Here is a 21,570-nt window from a genome sequence, read left to right as displayed (position 1 = left end):
AAAAAAAAATACAATTTTATAAAGAAAAACCATATATATAAATAAACACTATCTAATTTAAGTGAACTAGATACCAAATTATATAAAATGACGAGTTTTAAAATTGTGATATGTCAAGAGTGATTGTTTCTAGTTTTCTCTCTTTTGTTGGTAATAACTAATTTATCAAGTTAAGAGTAATTATTTTTTTCTGCCTGGTTATAGCTAATCTTTTTATCCATGAAATGATACTATTACCTACCTTTTAGGGAATTTGTCTTGTAGCTAATCTTAAGTGCTTACTATATTTTATTTTTCTTTCATGTAAGAAATTTTTTCTTGGTTAGGAAATGGACTCGTCTGAGGATGAGGGAAGTGGGGCAACAGGCACTCTTCCTCCTCCCCTGCCTCTGCCGCGCAATGCAGTACCAAACGAATCAGAATCTGAACCTGCAAAGAAGGTTGTACGTGTCCCAATGGCCAGGAAAGGTTTTGGATCTAAAGGGCAGAAGATATCTATTCTCACAAATCACTTCAAAGTGAATGTTGGAAGTGTTGATGGACATTTCTTCCATTACAGTGTACGTAATTGCTTACTTCGCTCTGCTTCTCTTTTTTTTCTCATTGGTAAATAGAAATTATTGATGCAAGTTTCTTCTTCTTTTGCATTTTGGTTCAACAGGTTTCTCTTTCTTACGAAGATGGTCGCCCAGTGGATGGGAAGGGTGTTGGAAGAAAGGTGATAGATAAGTTGCATGAGACCTACAGCAGTGAGTTGGCTGGAAAGGACTTTGCATATGATGGGGAGAAGAGTTTATTTACTGTTGGTCCTCTCCCAAGTACCAAGCTTGAGTTTCCTGTTGTACTTGTGGATGTTACATCCAACAGGTTGACGTGCACTTTAGATTGATTTGAAGTATTTATACTGCTCCCATTCATTGTCATTAATTTTTTATGTATAGAAACAATAGGAATGCAAGCCCTGATGGCAATGAAAGCCCTAAAGAGCGTGGAAGGAATATATTAAGACATATGCATCAGTCAAAGACTTTTAACGTGGAGATTAGCTTTGCCGCAAAGATTCCCATGCAAGCCATTCAAAATGCTCTGTATGGACAAGAATCAGAAAACTCACAACAAGCCCTGAGGATGCTAGATATCATTTTACGGCAGCATGCTGCAAAACGGTGAGTTAAAATATGTGGCTGCATATTCTTTTCTCCACTTGTAGGTTTTGATCCCGGATATTATATTTATTCGGACATTACAATGACTTTCATAGGGGATGCCTACACGTTCGCCAATCTTTTTTCCAAGATGATGAAAATAATTATACAAACATTGGCGGTGGTGTCCTAGGATGCAGGGGGTTCCATTCAAGTTTCAGAGCTACTCAAGGAGGCCTTTCACTGAATATTGGTTGGAACCTTATCTCTCAGCGCTTTTGCATTTGTGTGCTTTGTATTGTTTGTTTAATTACTATTTCTCTTTGTGTTTCAGATGCATCAAATACAATGATAATTCGGCCCGGTCCAGTATTGGATTTTTTACTTGACAATCAGAATATGAGAGATCCTCACTGCCTGGACTGGAACAAGGTTATCAATAACTACATTTTTTAGCCAAGTGAATTAGAGTTCTTTGCATCAATTATTAATTATTAAACCGCAATTACTTGAAACCCTGAATAGGCAAAACAAGTGCTTAAAAATCTGAGGGTAAAAGTCAGACCATCCAATCTGGAGTACAAGATTACCGGATTGAGTGACCTTTACTGCAAAGATCAGATGTATGGTTTCCTGGTCTCACAATAGTGCTTTTTCTTTGATTTGTGCTAAATTGGCTACTATTTAACTTTGAGCTTTTCCTACTGGCATGTTGTGTAATACTTCAGTTTAAAGTTATTATTTTTTATTTGTTGTGTACTGTGTCCATAATGCAGGTTCTCATGGAAGCAGAAAAGTACGAAGAATGAGACTGGTGAAGCTGAGACTGTGGAGATTACTGTTTATGAATATTTTGTCACCCATCGCAAGATACAGTTGGATTATTCTGCAGATTTGCGATGCATTAATGTTGGCATGCCAAATCGGCCAACATATATTCCTATGGAGGTGAATGGGTGCATTGTGGTTTTGTTTTGTTACATGATATATGCTTAGCAACTAATTCTTGTCTATGATTTGTTGTGCACCTGTTGCAATGCCATAGCTCTGCACTTTGGTGTCCTTGCAACGCTACACAAAAGCGCTATCCACTTTCCAAAGAGCTTCGCTAGTCGAAAAATCAAGGCAGAAGCCTCAAGAAAGACTGAGTATCTTGTCTAACGTAGGTCTATTATAAGTTTTTGACTCTCAACATTCCACTTGTTCTACAACCGATGAGTGTTGCAAATTTTTGTGCAGGCTTTGCATAACAGTAATTATGGGGCTGAACCAATGCTGCGTTCATGTGGTGTTTCTATCAGCTCTAATTTCATCCAAGTGGAAGGCCGTATTCTGCCAGCTCCATGGGTAGGTTAATGATATTTATCTTTCTGAATTTTGTTTGTTTCTTTGATATTTTGTACATGTATGCTGGTTGTTGAGGGTTATTTTAATGATCCTTCTTTTAGATCTACATGCCAATTGAGTTATCTTTTGATGACAGATAAGAGTGGGCGATGGTGAACATTTCTTGCCACGGAATGGGCGATGGAATTTCAACAATAAGGTCTATAGCTTCTTTGCTTTTGCAGCCTTCTATCTTACATATGTTTCATCTCTTGTTTCTCAACAGTTCAGTTATGCTTTCGTAGAGATTTGTGGAGCCAACTAGGATTGAAGATTGGGGTGTTGTTAACTTCTCGGCACGTTGTGATGTAAATAAACTTGTGCGGGATCTGATGAGATGCGGAGAAATGAAAGGAATTGTAAGTTTGTTGTCTAATTTTTGTACTGGTTGTATTGGTATTGTCAGTCAGCACATACGTTATAGAATTCAACTTGTTGGCTCAAGTTCTTTTCCATGTCTCTTTTTCAGCGTGTGGATAGTCCATTAGGTGTGTTCACAGAGATGAATGAGAACAGACGTCTCTCTCCTTTGGGTAGAGTGGAGAAGATGTTTGATGAGCTGCAATCTAAACTTACTCATAAAACTCCACGGTTCCTTCTCTGTCTGCTGCCCGATAGGAAAATTTCCGGTCTTTATGGTGTGCACAAACGCATCTGTTGATACATTGTCTATGCATGTTTTTCTTCAAGCCTTTTGCTTACGTTGTAAGTTCAATGAATTTTCTAAGGTCCATGGAAGCGAAAAAATCTGGGTCACTTTGGCATAGTCACTCAGTGTATGGCTCCAACTAGGTTCAATGACAAGTACCTTACGAATCTGCTTCTCAAGATCAATGCAAAGGTCTGCTTCCGTCCAATGATTTTTTTTTTTTTTTTAACTTGAGTCATTCCTCTGGTTGCAGTTCTAATCTTCTGTAGTTAAACCATAAGGGTTATTGTTCTATTTATAATTAAACCTGCTAATATCATAATCTGCTCACAGCTCGGAGGACTGAATTCAATGTTATCAATTGAACAAACACTTTCATTCCCTGTCGTTTCAAGTGTTCCAACTATGATCCTTGGCATGGGTGTGTCACATGGCTCTCCTGGGCAGTCCGATGTCCCGTCAATAGCTGCGGTAGGGAAGATCTTATTCCTTATCATTGGGTTTCTTGAGTTTCAATCAATTGCAAGCAGTTATAGAGATGTGAATTGGCAGTCTCTCTGTACTACAAATTTTGTGAGATTTTTTAATTGTATTTAATTGTAGGTGGTTAACTCCAGGCAGTGGCCTTCGATTTCCCGCTATAGGGCATCTGTTCGGACACAGTCACCCAAGGTTGTAATGGTAGATTCACTATTCAAACGAGTGTCTGACCAGGTGGATGGAGGTCTTATGAGGTACGTTTCAATCTTAAAGTTATTTGACTAACGAAGGGACAAGTATTGGCCAAAATAAGGACATCGTTTATCCAAAAAAAGGGACAAGTTATATGCTGAAAATTTATTTTTTGTATCCTTATTATTGTTTCTCTCTTCTTGCTTGGGGCGTCATTGGGGGTGTGTTGTAATAAGAATATGTTATTCTGCTGGTAATCATTTATGTCGTAGTATTTTAACTTTTGAGAATATAATGTTTATAGTTTGTGTACCTAACGTATTTTCTTTGACATCAGGCAGGCTGTATTGGACTTTTATAGAAGCTCAGGACAGAGAAAGCCTACTCAAATCATCATATTCAGGTTTCTTATTTTACATTTTGCTGTTTCTCACGTTCATTCTATATAATATCAATATTCTAAATCATACATTTTGAAAGAATACATTTTTAGGGAACTCAGGGATGCAAAATTTGGTTTTCCTAGTTCTTAATTGCCACGGCTTGGTCTCTGCTTTGCAAACTCTATTTGTATTGACTTCAAGTAATGGGTGTATTTATTCTTTTAAATCATCTTTTTACTTGTGAAATGCTGTATTGATATTCAAGTATATTTGATCTGCTTAGTCTCTTCATGTTGCTTACAGATTGTACAAGTTGTCCTTTAAACTTTTAATCAACCTAGCATGTTCCTTGCTGCCTGCTGTTTGAAATGCTTCTGAACATTCTCATTTTTTAGCCTTTTCTATTATCCTCATTTTCTGCTCTGGCTATATGACTTAAAATGATGTAAATCCCATCTAATGCCCTAACTAAGATTTAGATTTCTGTTTTGTATGGTTAGGTTCTATGAATGTAACATTTTTTATGAACCATCATATCTCTTTACATATTTCTTGTAATCTAGTTTGCGGTTATTTTGCTGATCTTTCTGTTACATTTTATTCGGATGCTAATGCAATATTGCTTACTTGCTCATTATTCTTGGTTCAACTCAGGGATGGGGTTAGCGAGTCACAGTTCAATCAAGTTTTGAACACTGAACTGGGTCAAATTATTGAGGTATGCAGTAGTGCCTTTCAATCATGGAAACTGAAAATTGTACATTTCTTTTTTAGTTATTCAAGCAAAAAAAGTAAGAAAACTGTGCTAGTTATAAATCAGTCTTAAGATGATAGTGCTCGGGATAAAACATCTCTGGTTAACGTTTACTTTATAGGCTTGCAAGTTTCTTGATGAGAATTGGAACCCCCAGTTTGTGGTCATTGCAGCACAAAAAAGTCATCATACAAGGTTTTTCCAGCAGGGATCTCCTGATAATGTTCTACCTGGTGAGGCTCACTCATTATTTGATGCATGTCATCTGGTACCTCTGTTATAGTTGTTAAAATCGATCTTTTTTTTTTTTTAATTATTATGCAGGAACTGTGATAGACAACACAATTTGTCATCCACAGAACAATGACTTTTATCTATGTGCACATGCTGGAATGACTGTAAGTTTTTCTAGAATTTTGTTTCAGTTGATGAATGGTTGTTGATTTTGCAATTTTGTCTCACTTAATTGGTCAGATATTGCCAACTACATTTGTACTTGCCATCTCTATCCAGAATTCATTGTTTGTATTTTAAGGCTGTCATGTATGTTTTGTTGTGAAAGAAAACTTACAACTGAGATTAAAGTTCCAATTGTGGCTGGTTTCCTCATCCAAGTTGTGCTCGATGCTTTTGCTGTGTCTTATGGGTATAGCCCTTCATCTTTTATTATAATGTTGCTTTGTTTTTATAATTTGTGTTTGCTGTTCAGGGAACCACAAGGCCTACCCATTATCATGTTCTCTTAGATGAGAGTGGATATTCGGTCGACGATCTGCAGGAACTTGTCCATTCTCTATCATATGTGTAAGTGTATAATCATGTGTTGTAATTTCTTCATAGATGTTTTAAGCTGTAATCACTGTTGCATTCCTTGTAATCTCTTTCTAATGCAGGTATCAAAGAAGTACCACTGCCATATCAGTAGGTAAGTATTCTGGTTGAGCTGCTTCCCTAGTGTTTATGATATGCTTTTTCTCAAACGCCAAGTTAATTTGGTTTACCTAATGATTTTCCCACTTGATCTCCAGAGAATAGTTTGCCGTTTTTTGCTTGATTCTGTATTTCCATTTCTTAAAGGTGTTTGTTTCAATCTTACTTTGGATTGCAGTTGCTCCTATTTGCTATGCGCATTTGGCAGCTTCGCAGTTGGGGACTTTCCTGAAGTTTGATGAGGCTCCTGAGACATCCTCAAGCCATGGTGGGGTGACTGCTCCTGGAGCCGTACCTGTTCCGCAGCTGCCGTGGTTGAACAAGAATGTCTCCGATTCTATGTTCTTCTGCTGAGACCTTTGGACCATGTTTTCTATAGGCTTTTGGTTTTACCAACAACTGATCTGAAACTCTTTTTAAGTATATTTATCCTTTAGAGTTAGGGCTATCAGACTTGTTCTGATGATGATGTGCTGTTCTCTGAATCATCATCCATTTTGATTATAAACTTTTTGGATGCTTAGCCCCTAACGTATCTAAAGATATGAATGCTTGACTAGGTAATTCACAGTGGCTTTTTCCTGTTTGGTTTAGAGAAGTGGTTATACTACTGCCCTTTACTCTGTTCTCTTATTTACTGTTAGGCTAGGGTATCAGTTGCTTAACCAGTTAGATGTGGCTTCTGAGTAACTACTTTTATTGGTTTCTGATGCTTAGAAAACTATACCACTTCTCTATTATATAATGTAATGCTTTTCTGGGGCAAGAATGAGTCATATTTCTAGCTTATTTAATTTTTCAGGAAAGAGTTTGTTGGTTTTGGTAGAAAAAAAAATAGCATGCAAAAATTTATAGACAATACTTCCTGTTAAAAACGAATCTCCACTGTTTCATGTACCAAAGAAAAAAGAAACAGAAATATTTCAAAGGAGTATCCATTTCAAAACGATGGCAACCATAACAAGCAGGATCAACTTTCCAGAATGGTTTGATGCAGAGCCATTTGTCAGTGGAAAAGTTGGTGATTCTTGGAAATTAGGCAACTTTCATTCCTTTAAATCAGTAGCCTCGGCAACTTATGAAGTAAAATGTTTTGCCTCTGAGATTGAACGCTTCCTTACCTCCTTCGTAATGTTGTTGATGAAGTTTTCGTCAATGCAATTGTCATAGCTTGTCCTGTTCACTTGTACAACTGTATATAGCTGCTTGTTGAATCCAAAATATACACAAACTAAATATGAAATTCAGTTTTGTCAATGCAGTTCAACATTTGTAATTATTGGAAGAAAAAGAAAAAAAATCAAAGATGCAGAAGTATAAGAAGGAATGGAAAAAAAAAAAAAAAGAGAAAAATGAAGGGCTTTCCAAGAAGATAAAGGTTGAATCACAATGAGAGAACTTACAAGCCATGTCACCCACATAGAACTGCTGATGGATTATGCTTACGAATGAATCGAGAAAACGATTTATATTTAAATAATAATTTATGATAGCTATGTTTTTTTTTTTATATTTTTGGAAAGTGGAATTATCGATATCAAAATTAGTTTTACGACCTTGACTAAGTAGTTAGTAAAAACATGATCATACAACCCTGACTAATAGGTAATAGTAATTAGCGTAAGTCTTGGCTAACGGGTTATAATAATTAGTAATGATCATGAGAATAAAATTGTCAATACGATCAATGTCACAGGTTATAATAATGACCATAACTAACGATAAATAAATGATAATGATGATTTATGATGATGATGATTTACGATGATTTTTAATTATTGATCTATAATTTGGTTTGATTACGATATTTAAATGATAGCATATTTTGCAATTGTTTATGAATTGACATGTCTTTATATTGATTTATGAATTTACGAAATATTTGATAGAAAGATGATCTTTGAAATGTTTTAACATCATGATTTTATCGAATGTTTTGAATGATCTATGTGATATGTATAAAAACATTACTTGATCCAGTAAGGTGTGTAAGCTTATACTTGCTGAGCTGTAGTTTGCTCATTTCCCTTTTAATTTTTTTTTTACAAATGAGTAAGTGATAAGTTTGCTTAGTTTTGTGAAAGCTAGAAGATTAAATTGGAAAAATTACTTAATCGTCAGAGACAATGTCGATAAATGAAATCTTATGAAATGATTTTGTATTTATATGATTTGTATTTAGATATTTAGAGATGTATCATTAGTTGGATTAAAGATATAGATTTTATTGAACATATTATATCAATTTATTGAAGAATTTTAAAATGATTAAGAAATAAGGCTTCGTATTACTTTGAGATTTTATTTCAAAGTAATATGATCGTGTTATGTTTCAATTTCGGAGCGTGACAACTGTACATTGGTTGGGTTTATAATGGTTTGCCATAGAAAAAAAAAGAAACATGCACAAACAGATAGGAAGTAGAAGATAGACCATTCAGTTTTTTAAACTACATAAAGATCTATGCAGACAACAGAACTTTGACGATAATACATTTAGGGCTTCATCCTCCCTTCAGGTAAACTATATTCAATTTTTTTCACTTACAAATGACATAATGGGGAGATAAAAGATGAAAGCACACCACACAAACTATTTCTTGTGTGACTAAGATGAGTGAGTACTAATACAAAACAAAGACAAAATTCAAAAAGAGGTATAAGAGTAAATATTTTTGGTAGAACTGTTAGAAGATATGTTTAGGACTGCTAATGTGGATTCATGAATGTTGCTTAGTTGAATGTTTCATGTTGTTCCTGTTTTTATGGTGTTGGTTATTTTTTTGTTATTCATGCTGGTGGTCATGGCTTAATCTTAGGATTATGATTTTAGTGGGTAGTTATTAATTAGGCTTTAAATTGTAATGTTTCTGATGTTAAGAAATGCAATAGTGAGTAAAATTTTCTTTACTTCAAAAATAAAAACATTTGGTATCAGAGCTATCTTCTTAAGGGATCTGTGTGTGAAATTGATGCGTCATAGAAGCTGAAGCCAGTTTCTCTGCAATTGTTCCGACGGTATTCGACGGAGATAACTACCAGATTTGGGCAGTACGTATGGAGACATACTTGGAAGCTTTAGATCTTTGGGAAGCAGTGGAAGAAGACTATGAAATTTTTGCACTTCCAAACAATCCCACCATGGCACAAATTAAAGCACAGAAAGAAAAGAAGACAAAGAAATCAAAGGTGAAGGCCTGCTTGTTTACTGCAGTCTCATCCAACATTTTCACTCGTATCATGTCTCTGAAGTCAGCAAAAGAGATATGAGATTATCTCAAGAATGAATATGAAGGAGATGAAAGAATTAAAGGGATGCAAGTCCTTAACTTGATTAGGGAATTTGAACTTCAAAGAATTAAGGACTCTGAGACGATTAAAGATTACTCCGATAAGCTTCTGAGTATCGCAAACAAAGTAAGGCCTATTGGATCTGAATTTACTGACTCAAGAATTGTAGAAAAAATTTTTGTTACAGTACTTGAAAGATATGAAGCAACCATCACTGTCTTGGAGAATACAAAAGATTTGTCAAAAATTTCCTTAACAGAATTGCTTAACATTTTACAAGCACAAGAACAAAGAAGACTGATGAGGGAAGATACAACAATTAAAGGAGCTTAGGCAGTCAAGCATCAAAATATGGCCAAAAGTAAAAGAAAAAAGATTTTGAAGGAAATGGGACAAGTACTGCATCAGCCAATGCAAAAAAAAAAAAAAGAATGAAAATCAGAGAAATCCTATTCACATTGCCAACATTGTGGAAAGAAGGGTCATCCTCCATTTAGATGCTGGAGAAGACCTGATGCTAAATGCACTAAATGTAATCAGATGGGGCATGAAACTGTTATCTGTAAAAACAAAATTTTGTAACATGGTGAAGATGCAAAGATTGCTGATCAAGAGGAGGAAGATTACCTGTTCGTAGCTACATGTTTCTCCGACATCAAATCAAGTGAGAGTTGACTTATAGATAGTGGTTGTACTAACCACATGACACATTACAAGGATCTATTCAGGGAACTAAGCAACGTAAACTCATCGAAAGTTTAAGTTGGTAATGGCAAGTACATAACTGTGAAGGGAAAAGGAAAAGTTGCAATTTCAATTTGTTCAGGTACAAAGTTCATTTCTGATGTATTATATGTCCCTGAAATTGATCAAAACTTGTTAGGTGTTGGACAACTAATTGAAAAGGGTTATAAAGTTATGTTCGAAGATAAAAGTTGCTTGATTAAAAATGCAGTTAGCCAAGATATTTTCAAAGTAAAAATGAAAGGGAAAAGCTTTGCTCTAAATCTATTGGAAGAGGAACAAACTGTTTTCCCAATAAAAAAAATCACTGAAGTATAGCACAAGAGGCTCAGACACTATCATCATCAGGGGCTGCTGCAGATGAAATCTAAGAAGATGGTAAATGATTTTCCAAAACTTGATGATCATGTTCCAAACTGCAAAGTATGTCAGTTTGGAAAACAAAGTAAGAAACCATTTCCCAAGGTAACATAAAGAGCATCAAAGAAGTTACAATTAATTCATACTGACATTGTAGGCCCACAAAGAATGCCTTCTCTGAAAGATAGTCTTTATTATGTTACATTCATTGATGATTTCACCCGTATGTGTTGGATCTTCTTTTTAAAGTACAAGTCAGAGGTGGCTCAAGTCTTTTGAGACTTTAAAGCCAGAGTTGAGAACGAGAGCGACTGTAGAATTCAAACTCTCAGATCAGACAATGGCAAAGAGTACACTTCTGAAGCATCACTCATTTTTGTGAAGAGGCAGGCATCCAACATCAATTAACCGCTCCATACACTCTACAACAAAATAGAGTAAGTGAGAGACAGAATAGATTCATATTGGAGATGACGCGATGTATGCTACATGAGAAAAACCTGCCAAAATAATTTTAGACTGAAGCAGCAAATACTATTTTTTTTTTGCAAAACAGGCTTCTCACAAAAGCAGTGAAGGATCAAACACACTTTGAGGCATGGTATGGTTATAAACCATCTCTGAATTTCTTTAAAATATTTGGATGTTTGTGCTTCACTTATGTTTCATAGACCAAGAAAGATAAATTAGATAAAAGAGCACTTACAGGTATCTTTATTGGCTACAGCTAGTTGCAAAAGCTTATAAAGTTTTTCAGCCACAAACTGAAAAAATTATTATAAACAGGGATGTGCACTTTATGGAAGATGAAGAGTGGAACTGGGATGATACAAAAAAAATGGATCCAACCTTAAAAAAGCACAAGCTCAAGTTTTCTAGCATTGGAGACTGGGAGAATGAAATGGTGGATGATAGTCCTATTAGAGGTATAAAACTACTTTCTGATGTTTATCAAAGATGCAATATTGCTGTGTGTGAACCTACAAATTATGAAGAGGCCAAGACGGATCAAAATTGGATTGCTGCAATGAAGGAAGAGCTATTCATGATTGAAAGGAATGAAACATGGGAGTTGGCTTATCGACCTAAAAATAAAAAAGTAATTAGAGTCAAATGGGTGTACAGAACCAAGCTTAATGCTGATGGCTCAATCAACAAGTATAAAGCTAGACTCGTGATCAAAGGATATGCTCAAATACTCGGTATGGACTACTCAGATACTTTCACACCAGTCGCTAGACTCGACACCATCAGGCTTTTACTCATCGTTGCAGCACAAAAGAATTGAAAAGTGCACCAATTAGATGTCAAGTCAGCATTCTTGAATGGTTTTCTGTAAGGGGAGATTTATGTAGAACAACCAGAAGGCTATGTCAATGAAAGAGAAGAAAACAAGGTTTATCTTCTTAAAAAGGTACTTTACGAAGCTCCAAGAGCTTGGTATAGCAGGATTGATGAACATTTACAGAACTTGGGATTTGTCAAAAGCTTATCTGAATCAACTTTATATGTCAAGCACAATGGAGCTGACATTTTTATCATCTCACTATATGTGGATGACTTATTTGTGACAAGAAACAACACAAGTATTATGGAGAAGTTTAAGTAAGAGATGATGGAGTTTTTTGAAATGACAAATCTTGGATTGATGACCTTTTTTCTTAGAATGGAAATCAAACAGAATAAACATGAAGCCTTCATCTGTCAGAAGAAATATGCCAAGGAGATTCTGAAGAAGTTTAAACTCGAAGAATGTAAAGAAATAAGGACACCAATGAACTCAAAGGAAAAGCTCTGTAAAGAAGATGGAATAGAGAAGATTGATCAGGCATATTTCAGAAGCCTAATCGGTTGCTTAATGTTTCTCATAACAACTCGACCTGACATTTTGAATGATGTAAGCATTTTGTCTCGGTTTATGCATTGTGCAAGTGAATGGCATCTCAAGGCTGCAAAGAGGGTGCTTAGATATGTGAAAGGCACAAGTGATTTTGGCATTAAATACACAAAGAGCAAAGAGTTCAAGCTGGTTGGTTTCTAAGACAGTGATTGGGGAGGTTCCATTGATGATATGAAGAGCACTTCAGGCTATTGTTTCACACTTTTTTCTGGTATTTTCTCATAGAGCTCGAAAAAATAAGAAATTGTAGCTCAATCCACAGCTGAAGCAGAGTTTATTGCTGCAACAGCTGCTGTTAATCAAGCTTTGTGGGTAAGGAAGATTTTAATTAATCTTAACTTAGAGCAGGAGGAAAGTACAAAGATTCTTGTTGACAACCAAGCTGCCATTGCTATCTCTCAAAATCCTGTGTTTCATGAAAAAACTAAACATTTTAATATTAAATTATTCTTCTTAAGGGAAATACAGAAAGATGGAGCTGTTGTTCTTGTCTACTGTAAAACAGAAGATCAAGTTGCAGATGTTTTCACCAAGCCACTGCCAGTTAGCAAGTTTGAATTTCTAAGGACAAAACTTGGTGTTTGCAGCTCCTAAAGCAAAGAGGAATGTTAGAAGATGTGTTTAGGACTGCTAATGTGGATTCATGAATGCTGCTTAGTTGAATGTTTCATGTTTTTCCTGTTTTTCTGGTGTTGGTCATTTTTTTGTTATTCATGCTGGTGGTCATGGCTTAATCTTAGGATTATGATTTTAGTGGGTAGTTATTAATTAGGCTTTAAATTGTAATGTTTCTGATGTTAAAAAATGCAACAGTGAGTAAAATTTTCTTTGCTTCAAAAATAACAACAAGAACTTACCTAGACATGAGAATCAATTAAACAATAGAAGTTAGTCGTGCAATAGTTGATCTTTCATTTCAAGTAAAACAGTTATTTAATAACTTAGAAAGTTCTGAAAGAAAGTCCACCTCACTGCAACCAATTCCCAACTTCTTCCTGTCACTCAGGCAGCGCTTATGAAACTTTAGGTACCTGAATGTAAAAACAACTGAATTAGCCAACTCTGCTTTTCAAGTGCTCATTCTCATTCTTTCCATCCTTATATACCTCTCTGAGCAAGTACAAGTACATGCAGAAGGGCTCTAGCACAGACCACAAAGAAAGTCATTTTTAGGTACAACAAAAATCTGACAAAGTCTTGAAAGTTATATGTGGAACTGTGCAAAAGTATACAAAAATACATACATATATTAGAGAAAAAATCCACCATCCCTTACTTCTGTTGCTTGAAATCATTTTCTTCTAACAGCTGATAACTTGGATGCTGAAAAGGTGGAAACGACTTTGGCAAGGAACCAACTGGTGGACTGCTAGAAAGAGTTCCATGTGGTGAACAGCTCAACTTCGAAGGCGGCCTAGAGCTGTAAAAAATGCTTAGACATCCATTAGCTACGGAAAACCTTAAAGTCTAGTCAAATAAATTAGGTTTCATGTATATTTGAAACCGGCAGTAACCTGTATTCTTGCACTCAAAAGCAAGAAAAAGTACAACTATTAGAAAACAAGCCAAAAGAACCTCAGTTACTCATGATATTTAAAATGAAGAAACGGTCACTTAGAACTAACCCATAACTATCTGGAGGAGTAGAACCAAAGAAATATCCAACCGAATTACTTGCTGGACTTTCTGATATTATTGAAATTGAGTTGTGACTGGTTCCATGATTCTTTAAGTTGCTGGAGAAAATTCCCTGCTTCTGGAATGAATGTTGCCTTGAGAAACCTTTATTTTGCTTCCTGGAACTTGTTCCTCCAGACTACACAAGACTACTGCTCCCAGCAGCGTTTAGGCTTCTTAATTGGATAGAATATTTAATCAATATTTATTTTAAACTCATGTTATACATGGGGCAAGCAATTGTTTTATATTTTTTCTTACAAATACTATTATTACTCATAAAAAATTAGCATGTTTATTTTAAAAACACTATACTATTAATAAAAATTTATATTCCCATTATCATATTTAGCTAAAAATCTAATTTTAATAATATGAGTAGTAAATATATGTGCAATAGTATTCTAAAAAAATTAAATCTAATGATAAATAGACCTAATAATTTAATATGCAAATTTAACATTTTTATCATAAAATTATAATTTAACAGATAAGACTGAATTCTTTTTTATTTTTGACTTCTAACAAAATAACACATATATTTTGGAAAGGACTAAAAGTAAAGTAATTATTATGTATTAATGCATATACCATTTTTATTCTATTAGTGATTTCAATTAAGTTATTTGTGTTTTAAGTACTTTAAATTTCTAAATGGTATTACATGTTTTTATATCTTATAAGAAACGAAATTTTTTGGAAATTTTTAAAAATTTCAAAAACCCTTTTAAATAATATTTTAAAAGAAATAAATATGAAAACCTATGATATACAAGTAATGATTATTAATGTGGTTCATGAATTAATTGTTTATGACTCATCAAACATATTAGGATTATTAATCATCAAGCAAGTTATGAGAAAATATTTGTTAACCCTCACAATAAATTTCTTAAAACTAGTATTCCATATCATTCATTTTAGTAAAATTTTTCTTAACCCTATAGTCAAAAACTTTTTTTGAAGAATATATTAGTAAAAAAACAAACTCCTATGTTATAAAGAGAGTTTAACCAACAGCAATAAAAGTTCCCAAAATGAGGTCATAAACTCAAACTCAAATTACCATAACAAAATTATCGACAAAAAAGCTCTTAACATAAGTGAAAACAATTAACATATTACATTTAAAATATGCTACATATATAGCTGATTCATACAAAATAAATTAAAATAATAAAAATAAAGATGTAAATTTATGATATATATGTTATGATTGTTGTGGACACCCCATTTAATCCAAGGCCCAAACTAATTGGATTTAGTCTCGATTTAAGCCTAATTGTAGAATTTTAAATTTTATTTTTATTTTTATTTCTTTTATCTTTCTATTTTCACTACTTTTATTTGTATATATATATTATTTATTATTTTGTTTTTCTATTTTTATTATTTGTTGATTATCCTTAATTATATCAATTTATTTAATATTACCATTCTTATCACGTTGTTACATTCAAATTATATGATTATTAAAAAAAAAAAAAGAAAAAGCTGAAAGCTTACTCGGTGACGATCCCTGTATGAAAATAGTTTAAGATTGGGTGATAGCTGTTAGTTTTTTAAAAGAAATTCTAATCTTGATAAAGCTCTTCTACTTTTTTCTATAAATAATGTTCTAATGAACAAAAGCAAAAACACCGAGAAATTAGAGGAAATCACAAAGAAAAATCTAGCAAAAACCACCCCACTAGCAAAATCCAAGCAAACTCCAGCAAGTCCTTTGTACCAAGTCTTCATACCCATTCACCAATCACCAAAAATCATACCACCTTCATCACCCCACACACCAAGTACACTGTCACCACCACAAGAACTAATTGAGAGCCCTCCCATGTCAATTCCATTCAACTTCAATTCCCTCAATAAAGTCACAAAGCACTAACACATATAACCACTAGAATACCTATTGTCACCACTTTCTCTAAACCATTGGAAATAACGCATATCACAAAAGTTGGTTGCGACAGTCCACAACAGTTCTAGCTGAAACCTCATGCCCTTATAAGCATCAATTCCACCCACCATCGAATCTCTCTTCTACCACCATAAACCTACCAATAATTTCAGCAAATATCCATAATACCAACCACAATACATGAGAGCAAACACAAAACCACAACAAACCAAGCACTGATACAGGTAAAATCATCACAGAATTCAGCAATGATACGTATAATCATAGAACCCATAATAGGCAAGAAGAACACCAGTGACAGAAAAGGTGCAGCAATAGTTGTTGGCAGCGGTCAAGTTGAGATTTTACTGATCAAAAATGATAAAAGTGCAGAGTAAGGGATGGAGATAAGCATATCTAAAAATCAACGTGATCGCACAGTAAAAGAAAATTGAACCAGGCCGCGGCTTCAACTACAATCTAGGCGATTTTTTATGTTTTCAAAGGAAACTAATTTCAAAAAAAGGGAGAGAAGGCCCGAAGGAGCTTGTGGAGATCTTTTGGAACGATTCCAGTGACGGTGAGTGGCAATCAATGGCAGTGTATGACGATGATAGCAACAGACAGCCACCAATTTTTGCATTTGGCTTGAAGTTTGGCTTTGTTCATCTGGGAACTTAGAGTGAGAAAAATATATATGTTTTTTTTAGAGGAAAATGGAAAATTTTTAACTTTTAAATTGACTTTAAACATTACATTTTAAATAGTCAAAACCTACGCGTTTGCCATTAACTCGACTCGAAACCCGCATGAGAAACCCAAAACCCTAAAGTCTAGTATTTAGCTAAGCTGCTAAATCGAGCCATGAGCCAAGCCGAGTTGATTTTTTCTTCTGAGATGAGCCAAGCTGTCAAGTCGTATTCTAAAGCCGAGCCAGAAACTTTTCTTTGGTATTGTTTTGGTATTTTTACCTTTTATTTTATTTTTTATTTTATGTGTTTGTTGTGTTAGATAAGAATGTGATAAATAAAAAAATAAAATCTTACCAATATATTATAGGGTTTTAAAATAAATAATTAATAATTAATAATTTTAAAATTTGAAAAAATAACTCTTACCAACATATTGGTAGGTTAAAATTAAAAAAAAAATGAATTTTGCATAAATAAGCCTTACCGACATATTAAAAAATTTGTAATTTTTTAAATAAGGTTTTACCAACATATTCAAAACTTTTTTTAATTTTTGACAAAAATTAAAATTTTAAAAAAAAAATTTCATAAAATCTTACCAACATATTGAAGGATAATTTTTGATAAAAAATCATACCAACATATTGAAAAATATTTTTGAAAATAAAATATTTTTATAAAAATTAGATTTTGAATCTTTAATGATGGAGTTACTAAAAGCATTGCAAATAACAATCTCTATGTAAATTCTTAGATAAAAAACTCTTTCTAAATTTTACCAAATTATTGAAGAATTAAAAAAAGATTTTCAATATCAAGATTCTCAAAATCTCACATATTATAAATAAAAGTTTTTATAAAATATTAATAAATTCGATGATTAAGCCTCTTTAAAGTGTAACAAATAGTCTATTTGAATACTCTTGAAGTGAAAGAATGTCATAAAATTATTACCAACATATTAGAGTAATTTTAAGACAATTTTCAATAGCTAATTATTTGGTAAGATTTTTACAGTTTTGTATAAAAGGAGATCAAACTGGTACCATCATTTGGATGGTTGTTACAGGGTGCTATAACATTCCCTACACGTAACCAAACTCCCGGATCTAATTTTGGTTTTATAGACATAATCTATCTTTTAAAAATATCTGAGTCAAACTTACAACATCTCTTTAAAATGAAACAGATTCAATTAAGTGACCAATCACACTTAAAGAAAAAATATTGGTGGTGACTCTTTGAAATAAAGTCTAATGGTAGGTCTACTGATCTATATGTTATAATAATTATTAATGTGATTTATGAATTAATTTGTTGTAATTCATCAAACATATTAGGATTATTAATTATCAAGCAAGTTAAGAGAAAATATTTGTTAACCCTCATAAAAAGTTTCCTAAAACTTGTATTCCATATCATTCATTTCTATAAATTTTTCTTAACCATATAATCAAAAACTTTTTTTTAAAGAGTACATTAGTAAAAAAACAAACTCCTATATTATTAAGATAGTTTCACCAACAGCTATAAGAGTTCCTAAAAGGAGGTCACAAACTTGAACTCAAATTACCATAACAAAATTATCGACAAAAAAATATTAACATAAGTGAAAATAATTGACATATTACATTTAAAATATGCTACATATATAGTTGATTCATACCAAATAAATTAAAATCATTTTGATAGAAGTGAAGGTGTAAGCATGCATGCATGCTATGCACAAAATATTATACTAATATATTTTAAACATAGATAGCAACTTCTTTCATCTATACACCTAAATCCCTAAAATAACTATAAATATATTTGAATTTTCAAGAATCAAGATAATAATTAGTAGTTGAAAAAATAATAAAGATAGTAATTAGAAAGAAAACACTTAACTTTAGAGCAATTTACTTTCCATAAAGGTTGAGTGAGGCCCCATTCAATAACCAATTGTAAAAAAAATCAAACCAAATAGATTCAAAACTCATATTTATGAAATATATTATGATAATACAAAAAATATTTGAATTCCAAAGCAAAATGTATATTCCAAACTTAAAAAGTCTCTTCTCAAAATGTTTTTTAAATAAATAATTATACAACTATGATAAAACATGCATATGAAAGATTTTAATACAAAAAAGAAAAAACAACAGTAACCAAAATAATATAGAGGTAAACGTAAAATGATAAAAACTTTAATAGTAATTAACTTTATTAACTTTTGTGCATTTAATCTATCTATATATAACATTATAAAAAAAAATGACTACCTGTACTCCATGACCAAAAAAGTTTCACCAACTAAAAAAAATGTAATGATGCAATCTATTTCTTAAGAATCCTAAAAAAAAAAAAAAGTCTTACTTATATCGGATGGGTTTTGGAAATTAATTATCAAATGATTTGTAACTTTTGAATGATTCATTTATTAAAATAAAATTAAGAACTAAATTAAGAGTAATAATATTTTAAATTAAGAGTAATTTATGTTTGATTATTAGAATAGTCAAATATAATGTGTATTTAAACTATCTTTAAGAAATGGAAAGAGAAATTTTTGAAATTAGTATAATAAAATTAATTTGATTTGACATACCAAATATAATTCTAATTAATTGGATCTATTAATCATTTTGAAATCAATGTATTAAAGATATATACATAACCTCAAAGGTGAAGCCAATAAATTATATTTTTAAAAAGTTGATAAGTAGCCAAATAAGTGATATTTTTAAAATTTGATAAGTTGTATTGTTAATAAGTGTAATTCAGTAGCTGACTAATAAACAAGAATCTTTGAGTAACAAAGACCTAGGAATAATGCAAAATGAATGTTGAATTGGATAATGAACGGTGATAAAAAGAAATAAAATTAGCAAATGATGGTTAAAATTAGGTTTATCAAAATAAAAACCTAAAGTTATGTATACAAAAGTTATGTTGTAGATCAATTAGAAAGGCAACTTTAAAAAAATGAAAGTGAGTATTGAAATAATAAATATTATGAGTGAATGATGGTTAAATAATAACATTTGGATATTGAGAGTGAAATAATTTATTTCATTAACTTAATAATGTAAAATCAACTAAATATTTTTGTTTTTTATATTTACACATGGCTTACATTAATTACTCGATTGAATACCATACTTTATCAAATATGAATATATTAAATAATTGGTTAGAAGTCTGTTCTTACTTTACATACACATGGAAATGGTAAGTTAATTAAAAATTTAAAAAGAATAAATATAATCAATGCATTGAAATATTTTAAAATTATATGAAATCAAATAAAACTGATTAAATACAGAAATGTGTCAATTGTTTAATATCGTCCACATATTATGCAGACACCCATTTATGTCCGGAGCAAATCAAGGTTGATTTTTCTTATTATTATCACTTTGTTATTACTATAGTATAGCATGTTATACAATATTATAGTATAGTATCATTATTAGTATTATTATAGTATAATACCTTATACCATATTATAGTATGCTATTATTATTATTATTATTATTATTATTATTATTATTATTATTATTATTATGGCATGACAGTATTAAATGTCCCATCACACATATCACAATGTATTGTCACAAGATAGCAACATATGCTAGCAATGAGAAGCTATTCATGCAAGTCTTTCAAGATAGTTTAACTAGATCCGTAGTAAGGTGGCATGTTCAGTTAGACGAGACTTGCATAAAGATATGGAAAAATCTAACCCGACCTTTTATTAATCAATACTGCCATATCATTGATATGGCTCTTAACCGCATTTCCTTACAAGGAATGAAAAAGAAAGCATCTGAATCCTTCAAGTAATATGCTCAAAAGTGGCGAGATGTGGCTACTCAGGGACAACCTCATTTAACAGAGAAAAAAATTATAGTGCTATTTGTGAGTACTTTAAATCATCATACTATGAAAAAATGATAGGAAATGCGACTAAAAACTTTGTTGATATGGTGATTTCATGAGAGATCATCGAAAATGCCATAAAAAATAACAAACTTGAAGGAGAAGAGTCTTCTAAAAAAGCACCTAAGAAAAAGGAGAATGAGACTCAAACGTGAATCTTGAAAGATAGCAATTCAAAAGCTATTTTCTGCCCACCTATCCTACATACTACCACACTATGAACCATACTTTCATATCCCCTTACCAACCAACTACACAACCCTCTTATCTATCCTCACCACTCACTTGTTCACCTAGTTGGCACTATGAGTAATGCAAGAGAACCAAAAATAAGGGAAAGACCCACTTTTGATCCTACACCTATAAGCTACATTGAGCTATATCAAGAACTTTACAAAAATCACCTCATTACCCCTATTCTTACAAAATAGCCTAAACCTCGTTATCCCAAATGGTTTGACACCATCGCTCTATTGTGACTACCATTATGGAGTAATAAGCCATTTTACTGAAAATTATCTTTTTTTGAAACAAAAAATACAACATCTGATTAAATAAAGGCTGATAAGTTTCGATACTAGCGAAAGCTTAGCACCCAATGTTAGTAGGAATCCCTTATCCAATCATACAATTAATGCCTGAGACAATGACAAAAGGTATATAAAAAGAAATGTATAGAAGATTAAAATGTCATTTAACTAACTGTATGACGCCCTGTGTGAGGCCAGATTGATACAACTAGTAGCCCTGCACATCAAAATGAGAAGATACGTCCCTAAGCAAAGATGTAAGTATCATGGTAGAACTCTAGGGTACTCCATTGATATTTGTAAGTAATTTCATAAATAGGTGCAAAAACTAATGGACACTTACCAAATTGAGTTATATAAGGAATCAAAAGCCTCGAAAGATATTAGGGTAGCTATGACAGATAGATGGGTGCCTAAGCCTATCACCATCCATTGTAGTGAAAAACCAAAATTACTCAGGAATAAATTCATTCCCAAGGCAATAGCTTTTAAGGTCCCATGCTCGTTCCCTTACAAATATGATAAGGTTATACCATAAAGATATGATTACGAAGTAACAATTTAGGGGAAACAAAAAATTATGCCAAAGTCTAAATTTGCTAATATAACAGAAGTAGTTATGCTTCAAAAGTC

At 32.5% G+C, this 21,570-nt stretch overlaps 1 protein-coding gene and 1 pseudogene across 1 annotated transcript; both read left to right on the top strand.

The window, feature by feature from the left end:
* The first annotated feature begins 329 nt into the window (after positions 1–329).
* LOC149518336 (protein argonaute 4-like) lies at positions 330–6,273 on the top strand. Its single transcript, XM_089763312.1, has 22 exons — positions 330–560; positions 662–867; positions 942–1,166; positions 1,262–1,398; positions 1,480–1,577; positions 1,671–1,768; positions 1,922–2,093; positions 2,191–2,307; positions 2,385–2,492; positions 2,629–2,691; positions 2,777–2,890; positions 3,001–3,169; positions 3,260–3,372; positions 3,514–3,651; positions 3,784–3,914; positions 4,190–4,255; positions 4,890–4,953; positions 5,111–5,222; positions 5,314–5,387; positions 5,699–5,793; positions 5,883–5,914; positions 6,098–6,273. The coding sequence occupies exons 1-22, from the start codon at positions 330–332 to the stop codon at positions 6,271–6,273; spliced, it is 2,739 nt and encodes a 912-aa protein (XP_089619438.1).
* Positions 6,274–8,976: 2,703 nt separating this feature from the next.
* LOC111284546 (uncharacterized) lies at positions 8,977–10,593 on the top strand (annotated as a pseudogene).
* Positions 10,594–21,570: the final 10,977 nt, after the last annotated feature.

This window comes from Durio zibethinus, chromosome 6 (genome assembly GCF_047325235.1).
Source record: "Durio zibethinus cultivar Kanyao isolate XHJ-2024 chromosome 6, ASM4732523v1, whole genome shotgun sequence".
NCBI classification, from domain to species: domain Eukaryota; kingdom Viridiplantae; phylum Streptophyta; class Magnoliopsida; order Malvales; family Malvaceae; genus Durio; species Durio zibethinus.
This window is presented reverse-complemented; position numbering and strand designations above follow the sequence as displayed.